General features: G+C 55.5%; 3 protein-coding genes across 6 annotated transcripts in view; 1 reads left to right on the plus strand and 2 right to left on the minus strand.

Annotated features, from left to right (window-relative positions):
* Positions 1 to 244: 244 nt before the first annotated feature.
* On the minus strand, positions 245 to 12,778 carry CBX1 (chromobox 1). Of its 3 annotated transcripts, none has more exons than XM_074557909.1 (5): positions 12,617 to 12,778; positions 9,568 to 9,737; positions 7,931 to 8,108; positions 6,481 to 6,575; positions 245 to 5,313 (listed from the first exon to the last, which is right to left on the minus strand). In XM_074557909.1, exons 2-5 carry the CDS (start codon positions 9,705 to 9,707, stop codon positions 5,169 to 5,171), a joined length of 558 nt encoding a protein of 185 aa, XP_074414010.1. In that variant the 5' UTR covers positions 9,708 to 9,737; positions 12,617 to 12,778; the 3' UTR covers positions 245 to 5,168. The 3 variants fall into 3 exon arrangements, with proteins under 3 accessions (XP_074414010.1, XP_074414009.1, XP_074414011.1); XM_074557908.1 differs by having other exon boundaries at positions 9,568 to 9,740; XM_074557910.1 differs by lacking the exon at positions 245 to 5,313 and adding an exon at positions 5,940 to 6,003 and having other exon boundaries at positions 9,568 to 9,740.
* Positions 12,779 to 13,476: 698 nt separating this feature from the next.
* Positions 13,477 to 19,438, plus strand: SNX11 (sorting nexin 11). Of its 2 annotated transcripts, XM_074557906.1 has the most exons (8): positions 13,477 to 13,622; positions 14,280 to 14,341; positions 14,562 to 14,610; positions 15,089 to 15,175; positions 16,215 to 16,315; positions 16,620 to 16,718; positions 17,323 to 17,523; positions 18,712 to 19,437. In XM_074557906.1, the coding sequence occupies exons 3-8, from the start codon at positions 14,590 to 14,592 to the stop codon at positions 18,986 to 18,988; spliced, it is 786 nt and encodes a 261-aa protein (XP_074414007.1). In that variant the 5' UTR covers positions 13,477 to 13,622; positions 14,280 to 14,341; positions 14,562 to 14,589; the 3' UTR covers positions 18,989 to 19,437. The 2 variants fall into 2 exon arrangements, with proteins under 2 accessions (XP_074414007.1, XP_074414008.1); XM_074557907.1 differs by lacking the exon at positions 14,280 to 14,341 and having other exon boundaries at positions 13,536 to 13,622; positions 18,712 to 19,438.
* A 34-nt stretch (positions 19,439 to 19,472) lies between these two features.
* SKAP1 (src kinase associated phosphoprotein 1) overlaps positions 19,473 to 23,958 on the minus strand; it is a 79,335-nt gene continuing 74,849 nt past the window's right edge. Inside the window, exons 12-13 of the mRNA XM_074557903.1 lie at positions 20,593 to 20,699; positions 19,473 to 19,882 (exon numbers count right to left, since the gene is read on the minus strand). Coding sequence (XP_074414004.1) covers positions 20,601 to 20,699 — 99 coding nt within the window. The 3' untranslated portion in view covers positions 19,473 to 19,882; positions 20,593 to 20,600. The remainder of the gene's footprint in view (positions 19,883 to 20,592; positions 20,700 to 23,958) is intronic.

A 23,958-nucleotide genomic window follows, 5' to 3' on the forward strand; every position in this document is an offset into this window, starting at 1 on the left:
GCTTTAAGTAAGAGAAAAAAGAAAAAAAACAAAAAACAAGAAAAAAAAAAGAGATTTAAGCGAATGGACTTCAAACCAAGTTATAGGAGAGACGTTTTTCTGAACTTCCAAAGTTCTGTGATTTCAGGTAGTTGGTTGTTTTTAATTTTTTTTCCCCTTTTTTTTTTTTTTTTTCTTTTGGTTATTTTTTGGTTTTGTTTCCCTTTTTTTTCCTTTCATCCCGACCCCGTTTTTTGCCATCGGGTGTGTGTGTGAGATTATTCCAGATTTCTCCTTCCTCGACGACGGAGATCAGACCAGGGCACACGTGGAGAGACACAACAAGGGCGTGGCTTCCATTAACCCCTTCCTGCCCGAGGGGGAGCAGGGCCGGGGGTCACTCCCGTTAACCCTTTGCTGCCCGAGGGGGAGCAGGGCCGGGGGTGCCTCCCGTTAACCCCTTCCTGCCCGAGGGGGAGCAGGGCCGGGGGTCACTCCCGTTAACCCTTTGCTGCCTGGGGAGGAGCAGGGTCGGGGGTCACTCCCGTTAACCCTTTGCTGCCTGGGGAAGGAGTCCATGGTGGAGAAGGGGAAGGCAGGAGCACCCGGGCCCGGCTGCTCCTGAATTTGGGTCAGGAGCAGCACAAGGGGAGCGCTGGGACCCCCGATGGCCCCTCGAGCCCCCCCAACAGCTGCGGGTCCCCGTCCCACAACCACGCTTGGGTTTCTGAGGGTTCCAGCCTTGACTTTTTCCTCTCCCCCCCTTTTAGGGTCTAGAAGTGCTTGTGTTGAGTAAAAAAAACAAACAAACAAAAAAAAAAATTACAAAAAGAAAAAAAGCCAAAAAAAAAAAAAAAAAAGGGAGAAGCCCAACGGTTCAAAGCTGCTCAATGTTCTCTTTGCCATAAGGATTCCGTGTAACCGTGTGATCACATTATAGGATTCTCTTCTGTCCCTCGAGGTGTTGGTCTGACTTCCTTTGTTTTTCAGGAGGGGGGTGGGGGTAGTGCCTTGATCACTGTCAGGTCTCCACGCCTCGGAGACCATCCTAGAGCTGTATTTCCATATAGCACAGCTGGGAGTGTTCTGACTTTACCAGCAACCAGAAAAAAAAAATAGAGAAATTATAAAAAAAAAAAAATTAAAAAAAAAAGAAAAAAAAAGCTTAAAAAAAATAAATAAAATGAATAAAATGAAAATAAACGGCTTTTCCGAGCCAGTCCTGTGCACGGGATCCAGGCGGGATCCCGGGGTGGCGCTTCCAGGCCCGCTGGCAGGATGGGATGTGTGTGGGTTTGTGGGAATGTTCTCCAGGATTTTGGGAATGTTTGGAGCTGGGATGGGCCGGGCGGGGGTCCCGAGCCCCTCCGGCCCCCCGGGAATGAAGCACAAGGGGGTGTGGGGAGGTTGGCATGGAGAGAGAGCCCGGTGCGTGTGGGTAAATTATTTCTTTTTGTTTCCTCTTAGAAACTTGTTTTGATTTGAATGTCAGGGAGAGAAGAGAGATTGTTGTGAGCACAGGACAAAAAAATAAAAACGGCTTATTCACTGTACCAGCCTCGGCTCCAGGGCTCTTATTGGGGTGGAATTGTGGGAATTTGGGGATTTTCTGCCGTCGCTGCAGCTCCGGGTGCAGCTTGGGTGGGAGGGAGCTGGTCCAGCCCTGGAACAGGGCATGGAGGAGGAGGAGGAAGAGGAGGAAAAGGAGAAGCAAAAACCTCCACAGTAAATCCACAGTAAATCCACACTGGTCCAAGGTGCTCCTGGCTCCTCCTGGTGATGATTCCCGATGTTCCTCAGGGCCGGGGACCCCAGCTGGCAGAAAATCCCATGGGATGGGAAGGGATCCAGCCCCCAGCTTCCATCCTCTTCCTCTGGGAATCATCATCTTCCTCCTCCAGGAGCCACCATCCTCATCCAGGAACCATCATCATCCTCCAGAACCATCCTTCTCCAAGAGCCATCTTCCTCCTCCAGGAATCACCATCCTCATATCCAAGAACCATCATCATCCTCCAAGACCCCTCATCCAGGAGCCTTCATCTTCATCCAAGAACCATTCCCCTGCTCATCCTCGAAGAACCTTCCTCCTCTTCCTCCTCCAGGAGCCACCATCCTCCTCCAGAACCATCCTTCTCCAAGAGAAGAGCATTTGTCCTCCTCCAGGAGCCACCATCCTCATATCCAAGAACCATCATCGTCCTCCAAGGACCACCATCTTCCTCCTCCAGGAGCCACTATCCTCCTTGTCCAAGAACCCTCCTCTTCCTCCTCCAATAACGCCCAATCCTCCTCTTCCAGGAACCTTCATCCTTCCCAAGAACCATCATCATCCTCCAGGAGCCATCACCTTCATCCAAGAACCATCCCCCTCCTTGTCCTCAAAGAACCTTCCTCCTCTTCCTCCTCCAGGAACCTTCATCCTTCTCAAGAACCATCATCATCCCCCAAGACCCCTCCTCCTCCAGGAGCCTTCATCTTCATCCAAGAAACATTCCCCTCCTCATCCTCCAGGAACCTTCCTCATCCTCCTCCAGGAACCTTCCTCTTCCAGGAACCATCATCCTCATCCAAGAACCATTCCCCTCCTCATCGTCCAAGAACCTTCCTCATCCTCCTCCAGGAACCTTCCTCATCCTCCTCCAGGAACCATCATCCTCATCCAAGAACCCTCCTCTTCCTCCTCCAATAACTCCCAATCCTCTTCCTCCAGGAACCAGCACCATCTTCCTCCTCCTCCAGGAACCTTCCTCTTCCAGGAACCATCATCCTCATCCAAGAACCATTCCCCACCTCGTCCTCAAAGAACCTTCCTCCTCCAGGAACCTTCCTCTTCCTCCTCCAGGAACCTTCCTCTTCCTCTTCCAGGAACCATCATCCTCATACAAGAACCATTCCCCTCCTCATCCTCAAAGAACCCTCCTCCTCCAGGAACCTTCCTCTTCCAGGAGCCACCATCTTCATCCAAGAACCCTCCTCTTCCTCCTCCAATAACCCCTGATCCTCCTCCTCCAGGAACCACCACCATCTTCCTCCTCCAGGAACCTTCCTCTTCCTCCAGGAACCATCATCCTCATCCAAGAACCATTCTCGTCCTTGAAGAACCTTCCTCCTCCAGGAACCTTCCTCTTCCTCCTCCAGGAACCACCACCATCTTCCTCCTCTTCCTCCTCCTCCAGGAACCATCATCCTCATCCAAGGACCATTCCCCTCCTCATCCTCAAAGAACCCTCCTCCTCCAGAAGCCACCATCTTCATCCAAGAACCCTCCTCTTCCTCCTCCAATAACCCCCAATCCTCCTCCTCCTCCAGGAACCACCATCATCTTCCTCCTCCAGGAACCTTCCTCATCCTCCTCCAGGAGCCATCATCCTCATCCAAGAACCATTCCCCTCCTCATCCTCAAAGAACCCTCCTCCTCCAGGAACCTTCCTCATCCTCCTCCAGGAACCATCATCCTCATCCAAGAACCCTCCTCTTCCTCCACCAATAACCCCCAATCTTCCTCCTCCTCCAGGAACCAGCACCATCTTCCTCCTCCTCCTCCTCCTCCTCCTCCTCCATCCCCGCCCTGCATTCAGGGGAAGGAACCGGAGGTCACTCACCCACGGCAGCGCTGGAGCTCCCGGCAGGCCCAGGGCTCCCCTCGGCAAGGTACAAAAAAAAAACAATTACAAAAAAAATATTAAAAAAAATATTTAAAATCAGGATTATAAATCTAAAATTTTATTGAGACAAAAAAAAATGTCAAAACAAAACAAAACAAAAAAAAAAAACCAAAATAAAAACTGGACAGAGCTCGGTATGAAGTTAAAATCCAAACACGAACTTTTACATTTGCACACGGATTTTTGCACAGGAACCCAAACACATGCTCATAAAAAAGGTTTGTACAATGCACGTCGAGATCCCCACCCCTGGAGTCACTTAAATAGTTCAGGATTTGGGAAATAAATCTGATTGCAAAAATCAAACCCCCCCGAGGTTCTGGGAAAGCCCCCAGCCCCGTTTTGGGGAGAAATTGGGACTGATTGGATTTCTGCTTGTGCTGCTGTCGGTTCCTCTCCCTCCCACATTCCCTCCCTGCTGGCTGGGCAGGAAAATCCAGAGTGGGAAAAAGAAGGAGTGGTCAGAAATTCAGGAAATCTCTTTTTTTGGGGGGGATTCTCCCCCTAATTTGGAGAAATAGCACCTTAGAACGGAAAAAAAAAAGGGTTAAAAAGGCAATAAAGGGTTAAAGTTCATCCCCCCCATACAATGCACTGTCAGGAGTGGCAGTTCTGCTGCAGGACGATACAGAATCACAAAGTTGCATTTTCACAAAGTCTCCCCTTCCTCCCCTCCCGCCCCAAAAATCCCCTCCCCATTTTCCCCAAAAGTTCCCCCTAAAAACCGCTCGAGGATCAGCTCCGGAGATTTTGGACTTTCACAGTTTCAGTGTCTCTGTCCCCAGCTCTGGCAGCAATTCTGGGATCTTCTCCCTTTCTCCCTTAGTTTGTTTTTTTTTTTTTTAATCCATTGATTTTCTTTGCTGAATTCAGGTTTTATTTTTACAAAAAAAAAAACTGAATTCAGGTTTTTTTAAAAAAGAAAAAAAAAAAACCCCAAAAGTATGGAAACGATCTGGGAATGTCATCACCAGACCTCATTTCCCTCCTTGATTAAAAATGATTGAATTCCCCCCAAAATCCCTCCCTTCCTTCCCAAAGGAGAACACCAGGAAATAGCCAAAAAAAAAAAAAAAAAAAAAGAGGTAACAAAGGGTAAAAAAAAAAAAAAGGAAAATAAGAATCCGAATCAAAAGACCTACACACATGCTACACCTTAGAAATGCAGAGTTAACACTATGGGAGCAGGGCTGGGCTGTGGGATGGGCTCTGGGGGGAGCAGGGTCCATCTGCACCCCAACCCCAGCCCCAGCCCCAGCCCGGCCTGTCCTTCATGGAAGGGGCTTTGCCTCCGCTCCCCCTGCCCCGAGACCCCTCCCCACCCCAGACCCCCCACCCCACACCGCATCCCCGGGCTCTGCTGTGGGCACGCAGGGAGCAGAGGAGCGGCCGCAGGGCACAGGGCCCGGCCGGGGGGCTCTGCAGGGCACCCCCAGACCCTCCTGTGCTCACAGCCCACTCAAGTTCCGATCTCCTTCCCAAAAAATCCCCCCGAGCCGCCCGGAGCGGGGCCAGCGGGGCTTAGTTCTTGTCCTCCTTCTTGTCATCGTCCTCTGAGGGGTACGAGTGCCATGTCAACCTCTCCTCGTAGAACGAGATCACCACCTGCGGGCACTTGATGTTGGCCTCCTTGGCGGGCACCAGGTCGGCCTCGTCAGAGTTCTTCCTGTGAGGGGGCAGGAGAGGACAATGGGACTGTCCTGATGTCCCACAGACCCCTAACGCTGACCCTAAACCCTGATCCTGACCCCAAAACCTGACCCTAAACCTTGATCCTAAACCCTGACCCTAAACCCTGATCCTGACCCCAAAACCTGACCCTAAACCCTGACCCTAAACCCTGATCCTGACCCCAAACCCTGACCCTAAACCCTGATCCTAAACCAATCCTAAACCCTGACCCTAAACCCTGATCCTGACCCCAAAACCTGACCCTAAACCGATCCTAAACTGATTCTAAACCCTGACCCTTGGTGGGCACCAGGTTGGCCTTGTCAGAGTTCTTCCTATAAGGGGAGAGGAGAGTCAGGGAGGGAACAGGAGAATGGGACTCTCCTGATATCCCACAGACCCCTAACCCTGACCCTAAACCTTGATCCTGACCCCAAAACCTGACCCTAAACCCTGATCCTGACCCCTAACCCTGACCCTTGGTGGGCACCAGGTTGGCATTCTCAGAGTTCTTCCTATAGGGGAAAGAACAGGGATTCAGGGAGGGAACTGGAGAATGGGACTCTCCTGATATCCCACAGACCCCTAACCCTGACCCCTAACCCTAATTCTGACCCTAAACCCTGATCCTGACCCCTAACCCTGACCCTTGGCAGGCACCAGGTTGGCCTTGTCAGAGTTCTTCCTATAGGGGGAAAGAACAGGGATTCAGGGAGGGAACAGGAGAATGGGACTGTCCTGATATCCCACAGACTCCTAACCCTGACCCCTAACCCTGATCCTGACCCCTAACCCTGACCCTTGGTGGGCACCAGGTCAGCCTTGTCCGAGTTCTTCTTAGGATGCAAAAGGAGAGAGAAGCCAGGGAAGGGAGAAAGGAAGGAATGGGAAAAACCAGGGACCAGAAGGGGAATGGAATTCCTGAGGGGCTCAGGGTGACCCGTGGATCCCTGAACCCTGAACCCAAACCCTGACCTTAACCCCAACCCCAAGCCCTGACCCTTCCCTGGGATCAGAGCCCGATGTCCCCTCCTGGTCCTGCTCTCTCCAGGACCGACAGTCCCACTCCAGGCCACGCTCCAGCCTCTCCAAAGCACGGAGGGACAGTCCCTGGCCCCACACACGCCCGGCCCCACGGACGGAGGGTCCCTGGCGCCCTCACCACTTCATCAGGAACATCAGCTCCCCGCTGGAGTCCGTGGCGCCGATGATCCGCTCCGGCTCGAAGCCCCGGGCGAAGCCGCGCGGTTTCTCTGACTGGGAAAGGGGGAAAAAGGGAGAAAATTCCACTTGTGGATTCCCAGAGTGACATCCCCGGCTCTGGGATGGGCAGGGAGGATCAGGACAGGATTCCAGGGATGTGGGGCTCCAGGAGAGCTGGGAATGCTCAGCTGGAGAAGGGCAGGACCCAGGGAGAGCTGGAGAGGGACTGGGATGAGGGATGGGGGGACAGGACACTGGGAACTGGTTAAACTGGGAACAGAATGGGAATCCAGAATGGGAACAGACTGGGAACAGACTGGGAACCCAGACTGGGAACAGACTGGGAAACCAGACTGGGAACCTGGATTGGGAACAGACTGGGAACAGAATGGGAAACCAGACTGGGAACACAAACTGGGAACAGAATGGGAAACCAGACTGGGAACAGACCCAGGGGGAGCTGGAGAGGGACTGGGATGAGGGATGGAGGGACAGGACACCGGGAACTGGTTAAACTGGGAACAGACTGGGAAACCAGAATGGGAACAGAATGGGAATCCAGAATGGGAACAGATTGGGAACACAAACTGGGAACAGAATGGGAACCCAAACTGAGAAACCAGACTGGGAAACCAGACTGGGAATGCAAACTGGGACCAAACTGGGAACCCAAACTGGGAACAGACTGGGAACAGATTGGGAAACCACACTGGGAACAGACTGGGAAAACAAACTGGGATCAGACTGGGAACCCAAACTGGGATCAGACTGGGAACCCAAACTGGGATCAGACTGGGAACCCAAACTGGGATCAGACTGGAAACCCAAACTGGGATCAGACTGGGAACCCAAACTGGGAACAGACCCAGGGAGAGCTGGAGAGGGACTGGGATAAGGGATGGAGGGACAGGACACCGGGAACTGGTTAAACTGGGAACCCAAACTGGGATCAGACTGGGAACCCAAACTGGGATCAGACTGGGAACCCAAACTGGGAAAACAAACTGGGATCAGACTGGGAACCCAAACTGGGATCAGACTGGAAACCCAAACTGGGAACAGACCCAGGGAGAGCTGGAGAGGGACTGGGATAAGGGATGGAGGGACAGGACACTGGGAACTGGTTAAACTGGGAACCCAAACTGGGAACAGAATGTGAACCCAAACTGGGATCAGACTGGGGACCCAGACTGGGAACAGACTGGGAACCCAGACTGGGAACAGACTGGGGACCCAGACTGGGAACAGACTGGGAACCCAAACTGGGGAACTGGCCAAGCCAAGCTCAGCCATCCCCTCCTTCCACCTTCCCAACCATTCCCTGAAATCTCCCCTCGGAGCGGCTTTTCCAGGGACCATAAAATGGCTTTTCCATGGAGGATTTTCCTTGGACCCCACTGCAGCCTCACCTCCTCCTTCTTCTTCTTTGGTTTGCTCTCCTCGCCCTTGTCCTCTGTGTCAGACTCGGCCTTGCGCTTGCTGCCCTCGGATTTCTCGCTCTCGTGCGCGGTTTTCTGCGACTGCAGGAACTCAGCGATCAGATCCGGGCAGTCCAGGTTCTCCTCGGGCTCCCACGTGTTGTCCTCGCTGCCAGCAAACACCAATCCCTCAGTTTTCCCATTTTCCCAGATTTTCCCAGTTTTCCCAGAAAACCCCGGCTGTGGCACCATTGGGATTTGGGATGTTTGGGCTGATCCAGGTGGGAATCCCAAATCCCGACCTCCCCGTGCTGGATCAGGGGTTCTCTGGGATACTGATCCACCTCCTCATCCCACAGCTTTTCTCAGCTCCCACAGCTGCTCAGGGAATCAAACATTCCCAAAAATCCATCCAGCGCTGGCTGGGAACACTCTGGATTCAGAGCTTGGAGGAAATTCCCTGCTCAGGAGAGAATTCCTTGGATGCCACACTAGGATTGAGGGGGGAAATATCTCCAGGATCTGTTTCCAGGTGGGAATGGGATTTCCCACCCTGGCACAGAGATTTTAGAGGATTTTCTCTCCCTCCCTGTTTGGCGTGGGAAATCCTTGGGAACACCGGGATTTTCCTTGGGAACACCGGGATTTTCCTTGGGAACACTGGGATTTTCCATGATTTTCTCTCCCTAGGACTGGAAATCCTTAGGAACACCGGGATTTTCCCATCCAGCATTTCCTCTCCCTGCCCTGGCTGAGTTCTTTGGGAACACTGGGATTTTCCACATGTTTTTTAATCCCTGCTCTCCCTGGGATGGGAAATCCTTGAGAACAACACGATTTCCTTGGGAACACTGGCATTTTCCAGGATTTTCTCTCCCTGGGATGGGAAATCCTTGGGAACAACACGATTTCCTTGGGAACACTGGCATTTTCCAGGATTTTCTCTCCCTGGGATGGGAAATCCTTGGGAACAGCACCATTTTTGTGGGAACACTGGCATTTTCCTTGGGAACACTGGGATTTTCCCATCCAGCATTTCCTCTCCCTGCCCTGGCTGAGTTATTTGGGAACACCGGGATTTTCCACACGTTTTTTAATCCCTGCTCTCCCTGGGATGGGAAATCCTTGGGAACAACACGATTTCCTTGGGAACACTGGCATTTTCCAGGATTTTCTCTCCCTGGGATGGGAAATCCTTGGGAACAACATGATTTCCTTGGGAACACTGGCATTTTCCAGGATTTTCTCTCCCCGGGATGGGAAATCCTTGGGAACAGCATCATTTTTGTGGGAACACTGACATTTTCCTTGGGAACACTGGCATTTTCCAGGATTTTCTCTCCCTGGGATGGGCACCATTTTTGTGGGAACACTGACATTTTCCTTAGGAACACTGGGATTTTCCCATCCAGCATTTCCTCTCCCTGCCCTGGTGGAGTTCTTCAGGAACACTGGGATTTTCCAGGTTTTTTTCCTCCCCGCTCTCCCTGGGATGGGAAATCCTTTGGAATAACGCAATTTCCATGGAAACGCTGGCATTTTTTGGGGGATTTTCCCCTTTTCCCGTCTCCCCCTGTCAGGAGGAGCCCCCAGCCCCATCCCAGCACTGGATCCTCGCAATGACTCACTCGGAGAAGCCCTTCCACTTGAGCAGGTATTCCACCTTGCCCTTGACCACGCGCCGGTCCAGCACCTTCTCCACCACGTACTCCTCCTCCTCCTCCTCCAGCACCTCCTCCACCTTCTTCTTGTTCTGCTTCTTTCCCATTGTGCTGGCCAGCTTCTCCGCTTTCCCGGGCTGCTGCGGGGGAAAAATCCGGGATTTGGGGTCACTGGGGTGCTGGGAGTGCGGGGATGGAGTTTGGGATTGGGGTCCCTGCTCAATTCCTGAATCCCACACTGGGATTTGTTTCCAGGCTGGAATGGGATTTCCCACCCTGGCACACTGGGATTTCATGGGATTTTCTCTTCCCTGTGCTGCTGGAGTTCCTTGGGAACACTGGGATTTTCCCTGGGAACACTGGGATTTCCTTTGGGAACGCTGGGATTTCCATTGGGAACGCTGGGATTTCCATTGGGAACACTGGAAATTTGTTTGGGAGCACTGGGATTTTCCCTGGGAACACTGGGATTTTGTTTAGGAGCACTGGGATTTTCCCTGGGAGCACTGGGATTTTCATTGGGAACGCTGGGATTTTCCTTCAGAACACTGGGATATTCCCACCCTGGCCCACTGGAATTTTCCAGCATTTTCTCTCCCTGCCCCACTGGAGTTCCTTGGGAACACTGGGATTTTGTTTGGGAGTACTGGGATTTTTCCCTGGGATAGGAAATCCTTGGGAACACTGGGATTTTCCCTGGGAACACTGGGATTTTCATTGGGAACGCTGGAATTTTATTTGGGAACGCTGGGATTTTCCCTGGGATAGGAAATCCTTGGGAACACTGGGATTTTCATTGGGAACGCTGGGATTTTCATTGGCAACGCTGGGATTTTTCCTTCAGAACACTGGGATATTCCCACCCTGGCCCACTGGGATTTATCCCTATTCCCTTCCCACATTTCCAGCCTCTTTCACAGCAGATCCCAGGGTTATCCCACCGCAATCCCAATTATTATCCCCTCAGTTTTATGGGAACACACGGAGCTGCTCCCAAACCCATCCCTGCCATCTTCCCCATCTACATTCCAGGGAGAATTCCCTCTTCCTAACCCAAAATCCCCTTTTCCTAACCCCCAAAATCCCAGTTTCCTCACCCCCAAAATCCCATTTTCCTAACCACCAAAATCCCATTTTCCTCACCCCAAAATCCCCTTTTCCTAACCACCAAAATCCCATTTTCCTCACCCCAAAATCCCTTTTTTTTCAGCCCCAAAATTCTCTTTTCCTCATCCCAAAATTCCCTTTTCCTAACCCCCAAAATCCCCTTTTCTCCCACCCAAAATTCCCTTTTCCTCACCCCAAAATCCCATTTTCCTCACCCCCAAATACCCTTTTTTCAGCCCCAAAATTCCCTTTTCCTCGCCCCAAAATCCCCTTTTCTCCCACCCAAACCCCCCCACGGCACACAGGGAACATTCCCGGGATAACCCCGATTCCAAATCCACTTTTTCCAGGGAACACCTTTCCCAGCTCCTTCTCCGGACACACAGATACCCCAAAAACCTTTCCCAGCTCCCAAATTCCCGCAGATTCACCCCAAAACAGCTCCTGCTCCGCTCGCAGCGCACTCCCGGCCCCAGCTCCGCCCCGAATTCCCGGATTCCCCAATTCCCGTTCCCAGCCCGCATTCCCGGGATTTTTCCCGTTTCCCGCCAAAAGCTCTCGCTCCCCATCCGGACCCTGCCCTTCATTACACGGCATTTTTAAAGCCCCGTGCCCCAAAATCACGCTTTTCCCCTCACAAATCCCAGGCTTTTCCCTCAAAAATTCAACTTTCCCCTCACAAATCCCCTTTTTCCTACAAAAATCCCAGGTTTTCCCCTCACAAATGGCACTTTTCCCCTCACAAATGGCACTTTCCCCTCACAAATTCCCCCTTTTCCTCCACAAACCCCAGGTTTTTCCCTCACAAATGGCACTTTTCCCTCACAAATTCCCCCTTTTTCCTCCACAAACCCCAGGTTTTTCCCTCACAAATGGCACTTTTCCCCTCACAAATGGCACTTTTCCCCTCACAAATTCCCCCTTTTCCCTTCACAAATCCCAGGTTTTCCCCTCACAAATTCCCCTTTTTCCTCCACAAACCCCAGTTTTTTCCCTCACAAATGGCACTTTTCCCCTCACAAATGGCACTTCCCCCTCACAAGTTCTCCCTTTTCCTCCACAAATCCCACTTTTTTCCCCTCACAAATTCCACTTATCCCCCCTGCCAAGCGCCACTTTTCCCCTCGCTAATCCCACTTTTTTCCCCCCTCACAATTCCCCATTTTCCTCCACAAATTTCACTTTTTTCCCTCACGAATCAAAACCCATCGCTGACCCCTTCCCCATCACCCAGAATCCGTCCCTGCACTGATCCTTAAATCCTCCCTCAATCTTCTCCCAACCCTTCTCCTGACCATCCCTGCACCCCAAAATCCTTCCCTACACTGACCCCAGCCCCAAAATCTGTCCCTACACCGACCCCAGCCCCAAATCCCTCCCTACACTGATCTCAGCCCCAAATCCACCCCTACACTGACTCCATCCCCAAATCCCCTCTCCATCACCCCCAAATCCATCCCTACACTGGCCCCAGCCCCAAATCTCTTCTCCATCACCCCCAAATCCATCCCTACACTGATCCCATCACCCCAAATCCATCCCTACACTGACCCCAGCCCCAAATCCCCTCTCCATCACCCCAAAATCCATCCCTACACTGACCCCATCACCCCAAATCCATCCCTACACCGACCCCAGCCCCAAATCCCCTCTCCATCACCCCAAACCCATCCCTACAGACCCCAGCCCCAAATCCCTCCCTACACTGACCCCCTCCCCAAACCCCCTCACAGACCCCATCCCCTCTCCCCTCCCCAACCCCCCCTCACTCCCCTCCCCCCCCAGCCCCCCTTTCCCCCTCCCCTCCCCCACGGCCGCCCCGCCCCCCCTCACCCCCTCACCCCCGACCCCCCCACGCCGCCGGTGGCCGCCGCGCCCCCCCCGCGGCCGGTGCGGGTTCCCCGCTGACCTTGCACAGCCCCGCCGCCGGTGTCCGAGGGAAGGGGCGCGGGGGGCGCGCTCGGGGGTCGGGGGGGGGCCCGGGCCTGGCCGCGCTCCGTCCGCCGCCCTGAACAAAAGAGCCCGGCCAGCGCCGCTGCCCGCCGCGCGCACCGCGCCTGCGCCGCGCCCGCGCGGGGCACGCCGGGAGCTGTAGTCCGCGCCGCCGCCGAGCCGCGCTGCGTTCCGTTGTGGGGCGCGGGGTGTGATGGGAGGTGTAGTCCGAGGAGAGCGGCGGCGCTGGGTGCGCGCGAGGTGCGATGGGAGCTGCAGTCCGCCGCTCTCGCGGGACTTGATGGGAGGTGTAGTCCGGGATGATCAGTCCTCTCCGTTCTGCTCGTTGTTAATGAAATAATTAAAGTCATTAACGGGGAAAAAGTCTTTGAGCTCAAGCCGTGACCCAAAAGCGCTTTGTCCCTCAGGTCAGAGCCCCGAGTGCCACCTCCACTGGGCTGTGCCCAACCTGTGCCAGCGCCCAGGGAAGGTCCTGTTTATGGGCTCCATAAATAATCTTATTTAGGGAATCTTGGAATCGCTCAGGCTGGAAAAGCCCTCTGAGATCGCCAGGTCCAATCATTCCTCTGAGGATGGGGACTCCAGCGCCGCCCTGGGCAGCAGTGCCAGGGCTGTATCCCCATTTCCACGGAGAAATTCCTGCTGATGCCAGCCCGAGGCCATTGTCTCTCTTCCTGTCCTGTCTCCTGGAAGCAGAACCTGACCCCACGGCTGCCCCGCCTGTCAGAGACTTGTGAAGCGCCAGCAGGTCCCTCCCGTTCCCTCTTTTCTCCAGGATAAACATTCCCACATCCCTCAGCTGCTCCAGCCCCTCCTTGTGCCAGGGCGGGGGCGGCACCCGCCACCACAGGCCAGTCCTGACTACAACTCCCAGCATGCCCCGCACCGGAAGTTCCGGCACCGCCCGCACTATAAACCCGCGCGCTGCCGCCGCCGTTTAAAGGGGCCGTGGGTTGTGCGAGGTGAGGGGGCCCTGAGGGGAGGGCGCGGATTTGGGGGTCCCGGTGTCCCCTCGGGCAGTCCCGGTGTCCCCTCGGGCGGTCCCGGTGTCCCCAAACCCCCGGGACGAGGCGACGGCGGCTCTGGGCCGGGCCTCACCCCCGTTCCGCGGCCTCTCCCGGCCCGGGGCTGGGCTGGGGCCGGGCCCGGTTCCGATCCCTGTCCCGGGGAATCTTCTCCTTCCCTGGAAAGGCGAAACAGCCCCGGGAGTTCTCCCCGCGATCTTTTACAAGCGTGGGAAGGGAATAAATGGGATTCATTCCCGTTTTTCCGGCTTTTCCCGGAGTTTTGGGACATCCCCGGGAGGGGGCAATGGGCCGGGATGAGGAATCCTCTCCTTCCCTGCAAGGCGAAAAATCCTGAAAAAAAAATCCTGAAAAAACCCGCTTTCAATGTTTTAGTGTGTGCAAGGAAAATAGGAATAAATGGGGTTTATGAAGATCCTCAGGAATTCACCCACTGCAGGGAAAATCAGGAATAACTGGGATTCATTCCCGTTTTTGTGGCTGTGGATGGGAATGAGGATTCCTGCTGCTCCAGAGGGTTGGGAAAGGTTTTCAGGGGCGGATCAGGATGGAAGATAAGGAGCCTGAGATAACAATGGGCACTTTCCCTGGCAGGCATTTCCCTGGAAATGAGGAATTTCCCTGGAATTCTCTCCTTGAACCCCAATCCCGGGCAGGTGAGAGGCAGCAAAGCCTTGGAAAATCCCGAATCTGAGGGAAATAACCCCAAACTGGGAATCCCAGAGCACCTTAAACTGAGGCTTTCCCCAAATTCCAGGGATTTCCATTCTCCCCAAAAACCTGCAGCATCCCGGAATTCTGGGGGATGCAGGATCCACGGAAAACCCACAGAAAGGATTTCTCTAAATCCCTTTTATTTTTTTTTTCCATTCCCAGATGTTTCCCGCTGGGCTCTGGCTCTAGGATGTTGGAGAACCGAGAGGAAGTGAGGAGCAGCCCTGGGTTATTCCCAAATCCCGGAATCCTTGGGAATTCCATCTCTGTGTGATAATTCCTGGGAGAGCATGGGGCTGAGTCCTGGGGACAATGGGAATGGGAATGTTTTGGAAAGCAGGAATGGGAATGGGAATGCCTGGAAAACTGGGAATGGGAGCGGGAATGTCTGGAAAAGCAGGGATGGGATGGATCGTGGTTTTTTGAGGCCCTGATCCCATTTCTGTGAAGCTGGGAAAGCAGGAATGAGGAAATGGGAATGTCTGGAAAAGCGGGAATGGGAACGGGAATGTCTGGAGGTGTCTGTGCCATTCCTGGGCAGCTGGAAAAGCAGGGATGGGGTGGATCCCTGATCCCAGAGCCCCCAATCCCATTCCAGGACGGCAGGAACAGGCTGTTCCCTGTTCCCAATCCCATCCCAAGGGAGCAGGGCCCTGTGGATCCCTGAGCCCGCTCCCGGTTTCCCGCAGGAGCTGACCACGGTGCGGGTGCAGGATCCGCGCGTGCAGAACGAGGGCTCCTGGAATTCCTACGTGGATTACAAGATCTTCCTGCACGTGAGCTGGGGTCGGGATGAGCCCTGGGATGGGCTCTGGGGTGGGAATGTCCTGAGGGGATGGGAATCCTCGGGATCCTGTCCTGGGTTGGCTCCCGGATCCGGCATCGAGGGGATCCTGCAGGGACTGAGATCCTCGATCCTGTGGAGAATTCCCATCCTGGATCCTCTGTCCAGGCCAGATCCAGCCCCTTGATCCCCAGATCATTCCCATTGATGATTCCCATCCTGGATCCTCTGTCCAGGCCAGATCCAGCCCCTTGATCTCCAGATAATTCCCATTGATGATTCCCATTCTGGATCCTCTGTCCAGGCCAGATCCAGCTCCTTGATCCTCAGATAATTCCCATTGATGATTCCCATCCTGGATCCTCTGTCCAGGCCAGATCCAGCTCCTTGATCCTCAGATAATTCCCATTGATGATTCCCATCCTGGATCCTCTGTCCAGGCCAGATCCAGCTCCTTGATCCTCAGATAATTCCCATTGATGATTCCCATCCTGGATCCTCTGTCCAGGCCAGATCCAGCCCCTTGATCCTCAGATAATTCCCATTGATGATTCCCATCCTGGATCCTCTGTCCAGGCCAGATCCAGCCCCTTGATCCTCAGATCATTCCCATTGCTGATTCCCATCCTGGATCCCTCTGTGGCTGAGATCCAGCCCCTTTATCCAGAGATCAATCCCAGAGATCAATCCCAGGCATCATTCCCATCCTGGATCCCTCAGCCCTCGATTCCCAGGGATCCCACCCAGGATCTCTCCCAGGGACCATTCCCAGGGATTCCTGCCAGTGTCATTCCTGGGGATCCCTCTTGGGGATCATTCCCAGGGATCTCTCAATGGGATCACTCCCAGGGATCCTCAGGGACCATTCCCAGGGATCCCTCAGGGATCCCTCCCAGGGATTCATCCCAGGGTCGTTCCCAGTGATCCCTCCCAGGGATGATTCCCAAGAATCCCTCCCGAGGATCCCTCCCATGATCCCTGAGGATCCCTCCGCTGATCCTGAGGGATCTCTCCCGTCCCATTGCTCCCAGACCAACAGCAGGGCCTTCACCGCCAAGACCTCGTGCGTGCGGCGCCGCTACCGGGAGTTCGTGTGGCTGCGGCGGCAGCTCCAGCGCAACGCCGGCCTGGTGTAAGGGCTCTGGGGTCCCACCCTGAAATGGGGGGGGTCTGGGGGCCCACCCTGAAATGGGGGGGTCTGGGGTCCCACCCTGAACTGGGGGTCTGGGGGCCCACCTGAAATGGGGGTCTGGGGTCCCACCCTGAAATGGGGGTCTGGGGTCCCACCTGAAATGGGGGGGTCTGGGGGCCCACCCTGAACTGGGGGGGTCTGGGGTCCCACCCTGAAATGGGGGGGTCTGGGGTCCCACCCCTGAACTTGAGGGGGTCTGGGGTCCCCACAGGGCCCACTCCAAAGCTTCACCCCGATTTTGCAGGCCGGTGCCGGAGCTGCCGGGGAAATCCGCGTTTTTCGTGGGCAGCACGGATGAGTTCATCGAGAGGCGCCGGCAGGGGCTGCAGCACTTCCTGGAGAGGTGGGGGTGGCTGGGATATTTGGGGTTGTTTGGGATATTTGGGATTTGGGATATATGGGGTTTGGAGTTTGGGATGGTTTGGGGGATTTGGGCTTTGGGATGGTTTGGGATATTTGGGATTTGTGGTTTGGGATTTGGGATGGTTTGAGCTTTGGGATTTGGGGGTTGAGATATTTGGGATTTGGGGTTATTTGGTATTTGGGATATTTGGGGTTGTTTGGGATATTTGGGATTTGGGATATATGGGATTTGGAGTGTGGGATGGTTTGGGGGATTTGGGCTTTGGGATGGTTTGGGATATTTGGGATTTGTGGTTTGGGATTTGGGATGGTTTGAGCTTTGGGATTTGGGGGCTGAGATATTTGGGATTTGGGGTTATTTGGTATTTGGGATATTTGGGGTTTAGGGGATGGGATTTGGAAGGGTGCAGTGCCCCGGGGTGGCCAGGAGGTGGCAGCAGGGAGGGCTGGGTGGCCCTGGTGACCGTCCCTGGTGTCCCTGCTGTCCCCCTGGTGTCCCTGCTGTCCTTCCTGTCTGTGTGCCCAGGGTGGCAGTGCCAGCAGGTGCCAGCAGAGCTGACCTGTCCCTGTCCGTGTGTCCCCAGGGTGGTGCAGAGCGCGGTGCTGCTCTCCGACAGCCGCCTGCACCTGTTCCTGCAGAGCCAGCTGCCCGTGCCCGCCATCGAGGCCTGTGTGCAGGGCCGGGGCCCCCACTCGGTCACCGAGGCCATCCTGCACTACGCCATGGCCGGGCCCGCCTGGGGACAGCGCGGGGACAGCGACGGCGCGGGGCTGGGCCCGGCCAGGTGAGCGCAGGGACGGCCAGGGGAGGGCAGGGACGGCCAGGTATGGGCAGGGACAGCCAGGTCAGGGGAGGGACCTGCTCCGGGCTGAGACTGTGGTAGGATATGGACACAGGACAGGGAGAGCAGCCCAGGACAGCCCCGGCTCCTCCCTGTGGATCCCAGGCCAGAGGAGCCCAGGCAGGAGGGCTGGAGTGTCCCTGGGATGGGGACATCTCCCTTTTCCAGCTGGGATGGAGCTGTGCCCAAACAATCCTGATATTCCCTGGGTCATTCCCTGTTCCTGCTCCGGAGCTGTGCCCAGGAATTCCCTGGGTCATTCCCTGGGTCAGTCCCTGGGTCAGTCCCTGGGTCATTCCCTGGGTCAGTCCCTGGGTCAGTCCCTGCGTCATTCCCTGGGTCATTCCCTGGGTCAATCCCTGGGTCAGTCCCTGGGTCGTTCCCTGGGTCGTTCCCTGGGTCAGTCCCTGGGTCAGTCCGTGGGTCAGTCCCTGGGTCAGTCCCTGGGTCAGTCCCTGGGTCAGTCCCTGGGTCATTCCTTGGGTCATTCCCTGGGTCATTCCCTGGGTCAGTCCCTGGGTCAGTCCCTGGGTCATTCCTTGGGTCATTCCCTGGGTCAGTCCCTGGGTCAGTCCCTGGGTCAGTCCCTGGGTCATTCCTTGGGTCATTCCCTGGGTCATTCCCTGGGTCAGTCCCTGGGTCAGTCCCTGGGTCATTCCCTGGGTCAGTCCCTGGGTCAGTCCCTGGGTCAGTCCCTGGGTCAGTCCTTGGGTCATTCCCTGGGTCATTCCCTGGGTCAGTCCCTGGGTCAGTCCCTGGGTCATTCCTTGGGTCATTCCCTGGGTCAGTCCCTGGGTCAGTCCCTGGGTCAGTCCCTGGGTCATTCCCTGGGTCAGTCCCTGGGTCAGTCCCTGGGTCAGTCCCTGGGTCAGTCCTTGGGTCATTCCCTGGGTCATTCCCTGGGTCAGTCCCTGGGTCAGTCCTTGGGTCATTCCCTGGGTCATTCCCTGGGTCAGTCCCTGGGTCAGTCCCTGGGTCAGTCCCTGGGTCATTCCCTGGGTCAGTCCCTGGGTCAGTCCTTGGGTCATTCCCTGGGTCATTCCCTGGGTCAGTCCCTGGGTCAGTCCCTGGGTCATTCCCTGGGTCATTCCCTGGGTCAGGGTCATTCCCTTTCCCTGCTCTGTTTCCCAGCTGTGCCAGCCTGGGCAGTGCCCGGGGCTGCCTGGAGAGCTTCCCCTACTGGGGTGACCTGGGCATGGACGAGACGCGGCCGGAGAGCCCCGAGCGTCCAGCTGGACACAGAGTGACCCCTCTGGACAGCCCCGAGTGTCCAGCTGGACATGGAGTGACCCCTGTGGACAGCCCAGAGCACCGAGTGACCCCTCTGGACAGCCCCGAGTGTCCAGCTGGACACGGAGTGACCTCTGAGGAGAGCCTGGAATTCCCAAAATTCCCATCTGGACACTGAGTGACCCCTCAGGACGCCCCCAGGCCCCGCAGCCCTCGCTGGGAGAGGGATCGGAGCCACTGGGATGGGAGCACTGGGAGCACTGGGAACGCAGCCCCAGCCATGGCCGAGCTCTTCCCCAGCACATTCCTGATATTCCTGATATTCCCAGCAGGGTTTTCCTCACTCTGCTCCTGCTCAGATCCCTCTGGAATTCCCAAACTGGGCCCAGATCCCTCTGGAATCCCCAAACTGGGACAACCTGAGCCGAGCTTCCCGCCGGGAAAAGGGAGGAATGGAAATTTGGGGCTGGAATTTGTGTCCCCTTCCCTCTGGGGCTGTTCCGGGGATTTTTGGGAAAGCAGGAGCAGCTCCAGTGGATTCGGTGTCTTCCCCTCCCTCAGCACTTGGTGTGGGCAGGAAATAAAAATTAAATAAAAATAAAAATAAATGAATAAAACTCAAACGGAAGTGGAGGAGATTTTTCCCGACCATTCCAGATCATTCCAGATCATTCCCGGAGCAGCCAAATTTGGAGAGGAAAAAGGGATTTATTGAGGGAAAACACCTGGATTTGGGACTGGGAAACACCTGGATTTGGGATAGGAGAACCCCTGGGTTTGGGATCTCCAGGGGATTTGGGACTGACCCAGGAAAAGCGGGATAACAGAGCAGGAGATCTCCGGGGGATTTGGGGTTTTTGGGACAAGCAGGATGCGTGCCTCAGTTTCCCCGTGGAATGGCTCCAGGAGGGATTTTTGGGATAAATCTGCTCGGTGCCAGCGCTGGGTCCTCTGTGCGTGGCTCTGCTGCAGGAATCCCGCGGGATTTGTGGGATTTGTGGGATTTGTGGGATTTGGGATCCAGGGAATGCCGTGGGTGACATTGTCCCCGCGCTGCCATTCCCGGTGCCACCTGCTCCAGGGAAAACGGGGGATGGACACAAGGACACCACGGACACCTGGGACGGACCCGGGACCCCAAACCCCAAACTCCAAACCCACATCCCAAACCCCCAAACCTGATCAGAAACCCAAAACCTGACCCAAAATCCCCAAACCTGACCCCAAACCCAAACCCCAAATCTCAAACCCCAAACCCCAAACTTGACCCCCAAAGCCCAAACCCAAACCCCATATCCTAAACCCCAAACCCCAAACCTGACCCCAAGCCCCATATCCTAAACCCCAAACCCCAGCCCCCAAACATGACCCCAAATTCCAAACCCCCAACCCCACACCCCAAATCCCAAACCCAAAACATGACCCCAAACCCAAACCCCACACCCCAAATTCCAAACCCCTGACCCCACACCCCAAGCCTGACTCCAGAGCCCAAATCCCAAACCTGATCCCAAATCCCAAACCCCCAACCTCACACCCCAAATCTCAAACCCCAAACCCCAAACCTGACCCCGCACCCCAAACCTGATCCTAAATCCCAAACCCAAAACCTGACCCCAAACCCCAAACTCCAAACCACACACCCCAAACTTGACCCCAAATCCCAAACCCCAAATCCTGAACCCCAAATCCCAAACCCAAAACATGAGCCCAAACCCCCAACCCCAAACCCCCAACCCCAAACCGGACCCCAGCCCCCAGTCCCGGCCCCGCTCCCCTCACCTGTCCCGTCACGGCTCCAGGTCGAAGGCGGGCGCCAGGAATTCCTTCGGGACGATCCCGATGTCCGGGCCGAGCTCCCCGACCCACCACCCGTGCCCGGGGTACTCCTGTGGGGCCGGGACCGGGCTCAGCCCCAAATCCCACAGAAATACCCCAAATCCCGTAAAAAATGATCAAAATCCCACAGAAATACCCCAAAATCCCACAGAAATACCCCAAATCCCGTAAAAAATGATCAAAATCCCGCAGAAATACCCAAAATCCCACAGAAATACCCCAAATCCAGCCCGAATTTCCCCAAATCCAGCCCGCATTTCCCCAAATCCAACCCGAATTTCCCCAAATCCAGCCCGAATTTCCCCAAATCCTGCCTGAATTTCCCCAAACCCGGCCCGAACTTACCCAAATCCAACCCAAATTTCCCCAAACCCGGCCCGAATTTCCCCAATCCAGCCTGAATTTCCCCAAATCCAACCCGAATTTCCCCAAACCCGGCCCGCATTTCCCCAAATCCAGCCCGAGTTTCCCCAAATCCCACCTGAATTTCCCCAAACCCGGCTGAATTTCCCCAAACCCGGCCCGAATTTCCCCAAATCCAGCCCGAATTTCCCCAAATCCAGCCTGAATTTCCCCAAATCCAGCCCGCATTTCCCCAAATCCGGCCCGAATTTCCCAAATCCAGCCCGCATTTCCCCAAACCCGGCCCGTATTTCCCAAATCCAGCCCGTATTTCCCAAATCCAGCCCGAATTTCCCCAAATCCGGCCCGAATTTCCCGAATCCCGGGGTTTCGCGGTGGGCGCAGCCCCCAGCCCCTCCCCGGCCCAGCTGCAGCGCTCCCCCCGCGCGGCGCACGGAGAATTAAAAGCGCATTAAAAACGCGCTCGCGCCTCGGCTGCCGCTGCCAAATTGCCCCGCGCCGCCTCGTGCAGATGTTCGTTAATTATGCTAATTTTTATTAAATCATTAACGCCGAGCCCTGGCACGGCGGAGCCGCCTGAACCCTGCTCCGCTCCTTCCCGGCCCGCTGGAATCCCTGGGATTGCGGGGAGGAAGAGGAGGAGGAGGAGGAGGAGGAGGAGGAGGAGGAGGAGGAGGAGGATGGGGTTTTGTTGGGGGTTTGGTTAATTAGGGCTTAATGAGGGCTCTGCTGCGCTGGGCGGGGAGGGGATTTTGGGGGGTTTTATGGGAATTTTGGGGGGTTTTATGGGAATTTCGGGGGGTTTTGTGGGAATTTTGGGGGGTTTTATGAGAATTTTGGGGGGTTTTATGGGAAGGATTGGAAAGGAGGGGATGGGTGGGAAAAGGGGTCCCGGGAGTGGTGTGGGGGGCACTGGGAACAACTGGGAAGTGGAGCAGCGTCCTCTCCGCTCCCAGGAACGAGCAGGAACGGGGAAATTGGGAATCTGGGAGTCTTTCAAGGCTGGGAATGGATTTGGGGTCACTGGAATTGCTGGGAATGGGATTTGGGGTCAGCCCGAGTCTGTCCTACCCATCCCAGGAATCCCCAAACTGGGAATCCCATCCCACCAGGATCTGCCCGATCCCACCAGGATCCATCCCATCCCAACGGGGTCTCCGTGTCCAATCCCACCAGGATCCACGTGTGCTGTCCCAACCCATCAGAACCCACACATCCCAACGATCCAGGATTTATCCAATTAACCATTCCCCATAAAAACCACCCCACCACTGCTCTGCCACCACCCCACCCCAGGAGGGTCCAGGTGTCCCATCCCAATGGGGTCTTTGCATCCAATCCCACCAGGATCCACGTGTCCCATCCCACCAGGATCTGTCCCATCCCAACGAGGTCTCCATGTCCCATCCCACCAGGATCCACGTGTCCCAACCCATCAGAACCCACACGTCCCAAAGATCCAGGATTTATCCAATTAACCATTCCCCATAAAAACACCAAACCAGAGCCCCAGCATTTATCTAATTAACGATTTCCCAAAAAAACACCCAACCACTGCCCTGCCATCACCCCACCCTGCCTGAGGGTCCCCAGGGTGACACTGGGGTGACACTGGGGTGACACTGAGGTCACATTGAGGTGACACTGAGGTGACACTGGGGTGACACTGGGGTGACACTGGGGTGACACTGAGGTGACACTGGGGTGACACTGAGGTGACACCCAGCCCAGGCTCCATCCCGCATCCCCGTCCCAGGCCAGGATCTGTCCCATCCCAGGGTCCCCAGGATGACACTGAGGTGACACTGAGGTGACACTGAGGTGACACCGGGGTGACACTGAGGTGACATTGAGGTGACACTGAGGTGACACAGAGGTGACACTGAGGTGACACTGAGGTGACACAGAGGTGACACTGGGGTGACACTGAGGTGACACTGAGGTGACACAGAGGTGACACTGGGGTGACACTGGGGTGACACGTGAGTGGCACTGAGGTGACACTGGGGTGACACTGAGGTGACATTGGGGTGACACTGGGGTGACACTGAGGTGACACTGGGGTGACACTGGGGTGACACTGAGGTCACATTGAGGTGACATTGAGGTGCCACTGAGGTGACACTGGGGTGACACTGAGGTGACATTGGGGTGACACTGGGGTGACACTGAGGTGACACCGGGGTGACACTGAGGTGACACTGGGGTGACACTGGGGTGACACTGGGGATGACACTGAGGTGACACTGAGGTGACACTGAGGTGACATTGAGGTGACACTGGGGTGACACTGAGGTGACACTGAGGTGACACTGGGGTGACACTGGGGTGACACTGAGGTGACACAGAGGTGACACTGGGGTGACACTGAGGTGACACTGAGGTGACACAGAGGTGACACTGGGGTGACACTGGGGTGACACGTGAGTGGCACTGAGGTGACACTGAGGTGACACTGAGGTGACACTGGGGTGACACTGAGGTGACACTGGGGTGACACTGAGGTGACATTGGGGTGACACTGGGGTGACACTGAGGTGACACTGAGGTGACACTGAGGTGCCACTGAGGTGACACTGGGGTGACACTGAGGTGACATTGGGGTGACACTGGGGTGACACTGAGGTGACACTGGGGTGACACTGGGGTGACACTGAGGTCACATTGAGGTGACATTGAGGTGACACTGGGGTGACACTGGGGTGACACTGGGGTGACATTGGGGTGACACTGGGGTGACACTGAGGTGACACTGAGGTGACATTGGGGTGACACTGGGGTGACACTGAGGTGACACTGAGGTGACACTGGGGTGACACCCGGCCCAGGCTCCATCCCGGATCCCCGTCCCAGGCCAGGATCTGTCCCATCCCAGGGTCCCCAGGATGACACGTGAGTGACACTGAGGTGACACCGGGGTGACACTGAGGTGACACTGGGGTGACA

The sequence above is a fragment of the Zonotrichia albicollis genome, chromosome 23 (genome assembly GCF_047830755.1).
Source record: "Zonotrichia albicollis isolate bZonAlb1 chromosome 23, bZonAlb1.hap1, whole genome shotgun sequence".
NCBI lineage: Eukaryota > Metazoa > Chordata > Aves > Passeriformes > Passerellidae > Zonotrichia > Zonotrichia albicollis.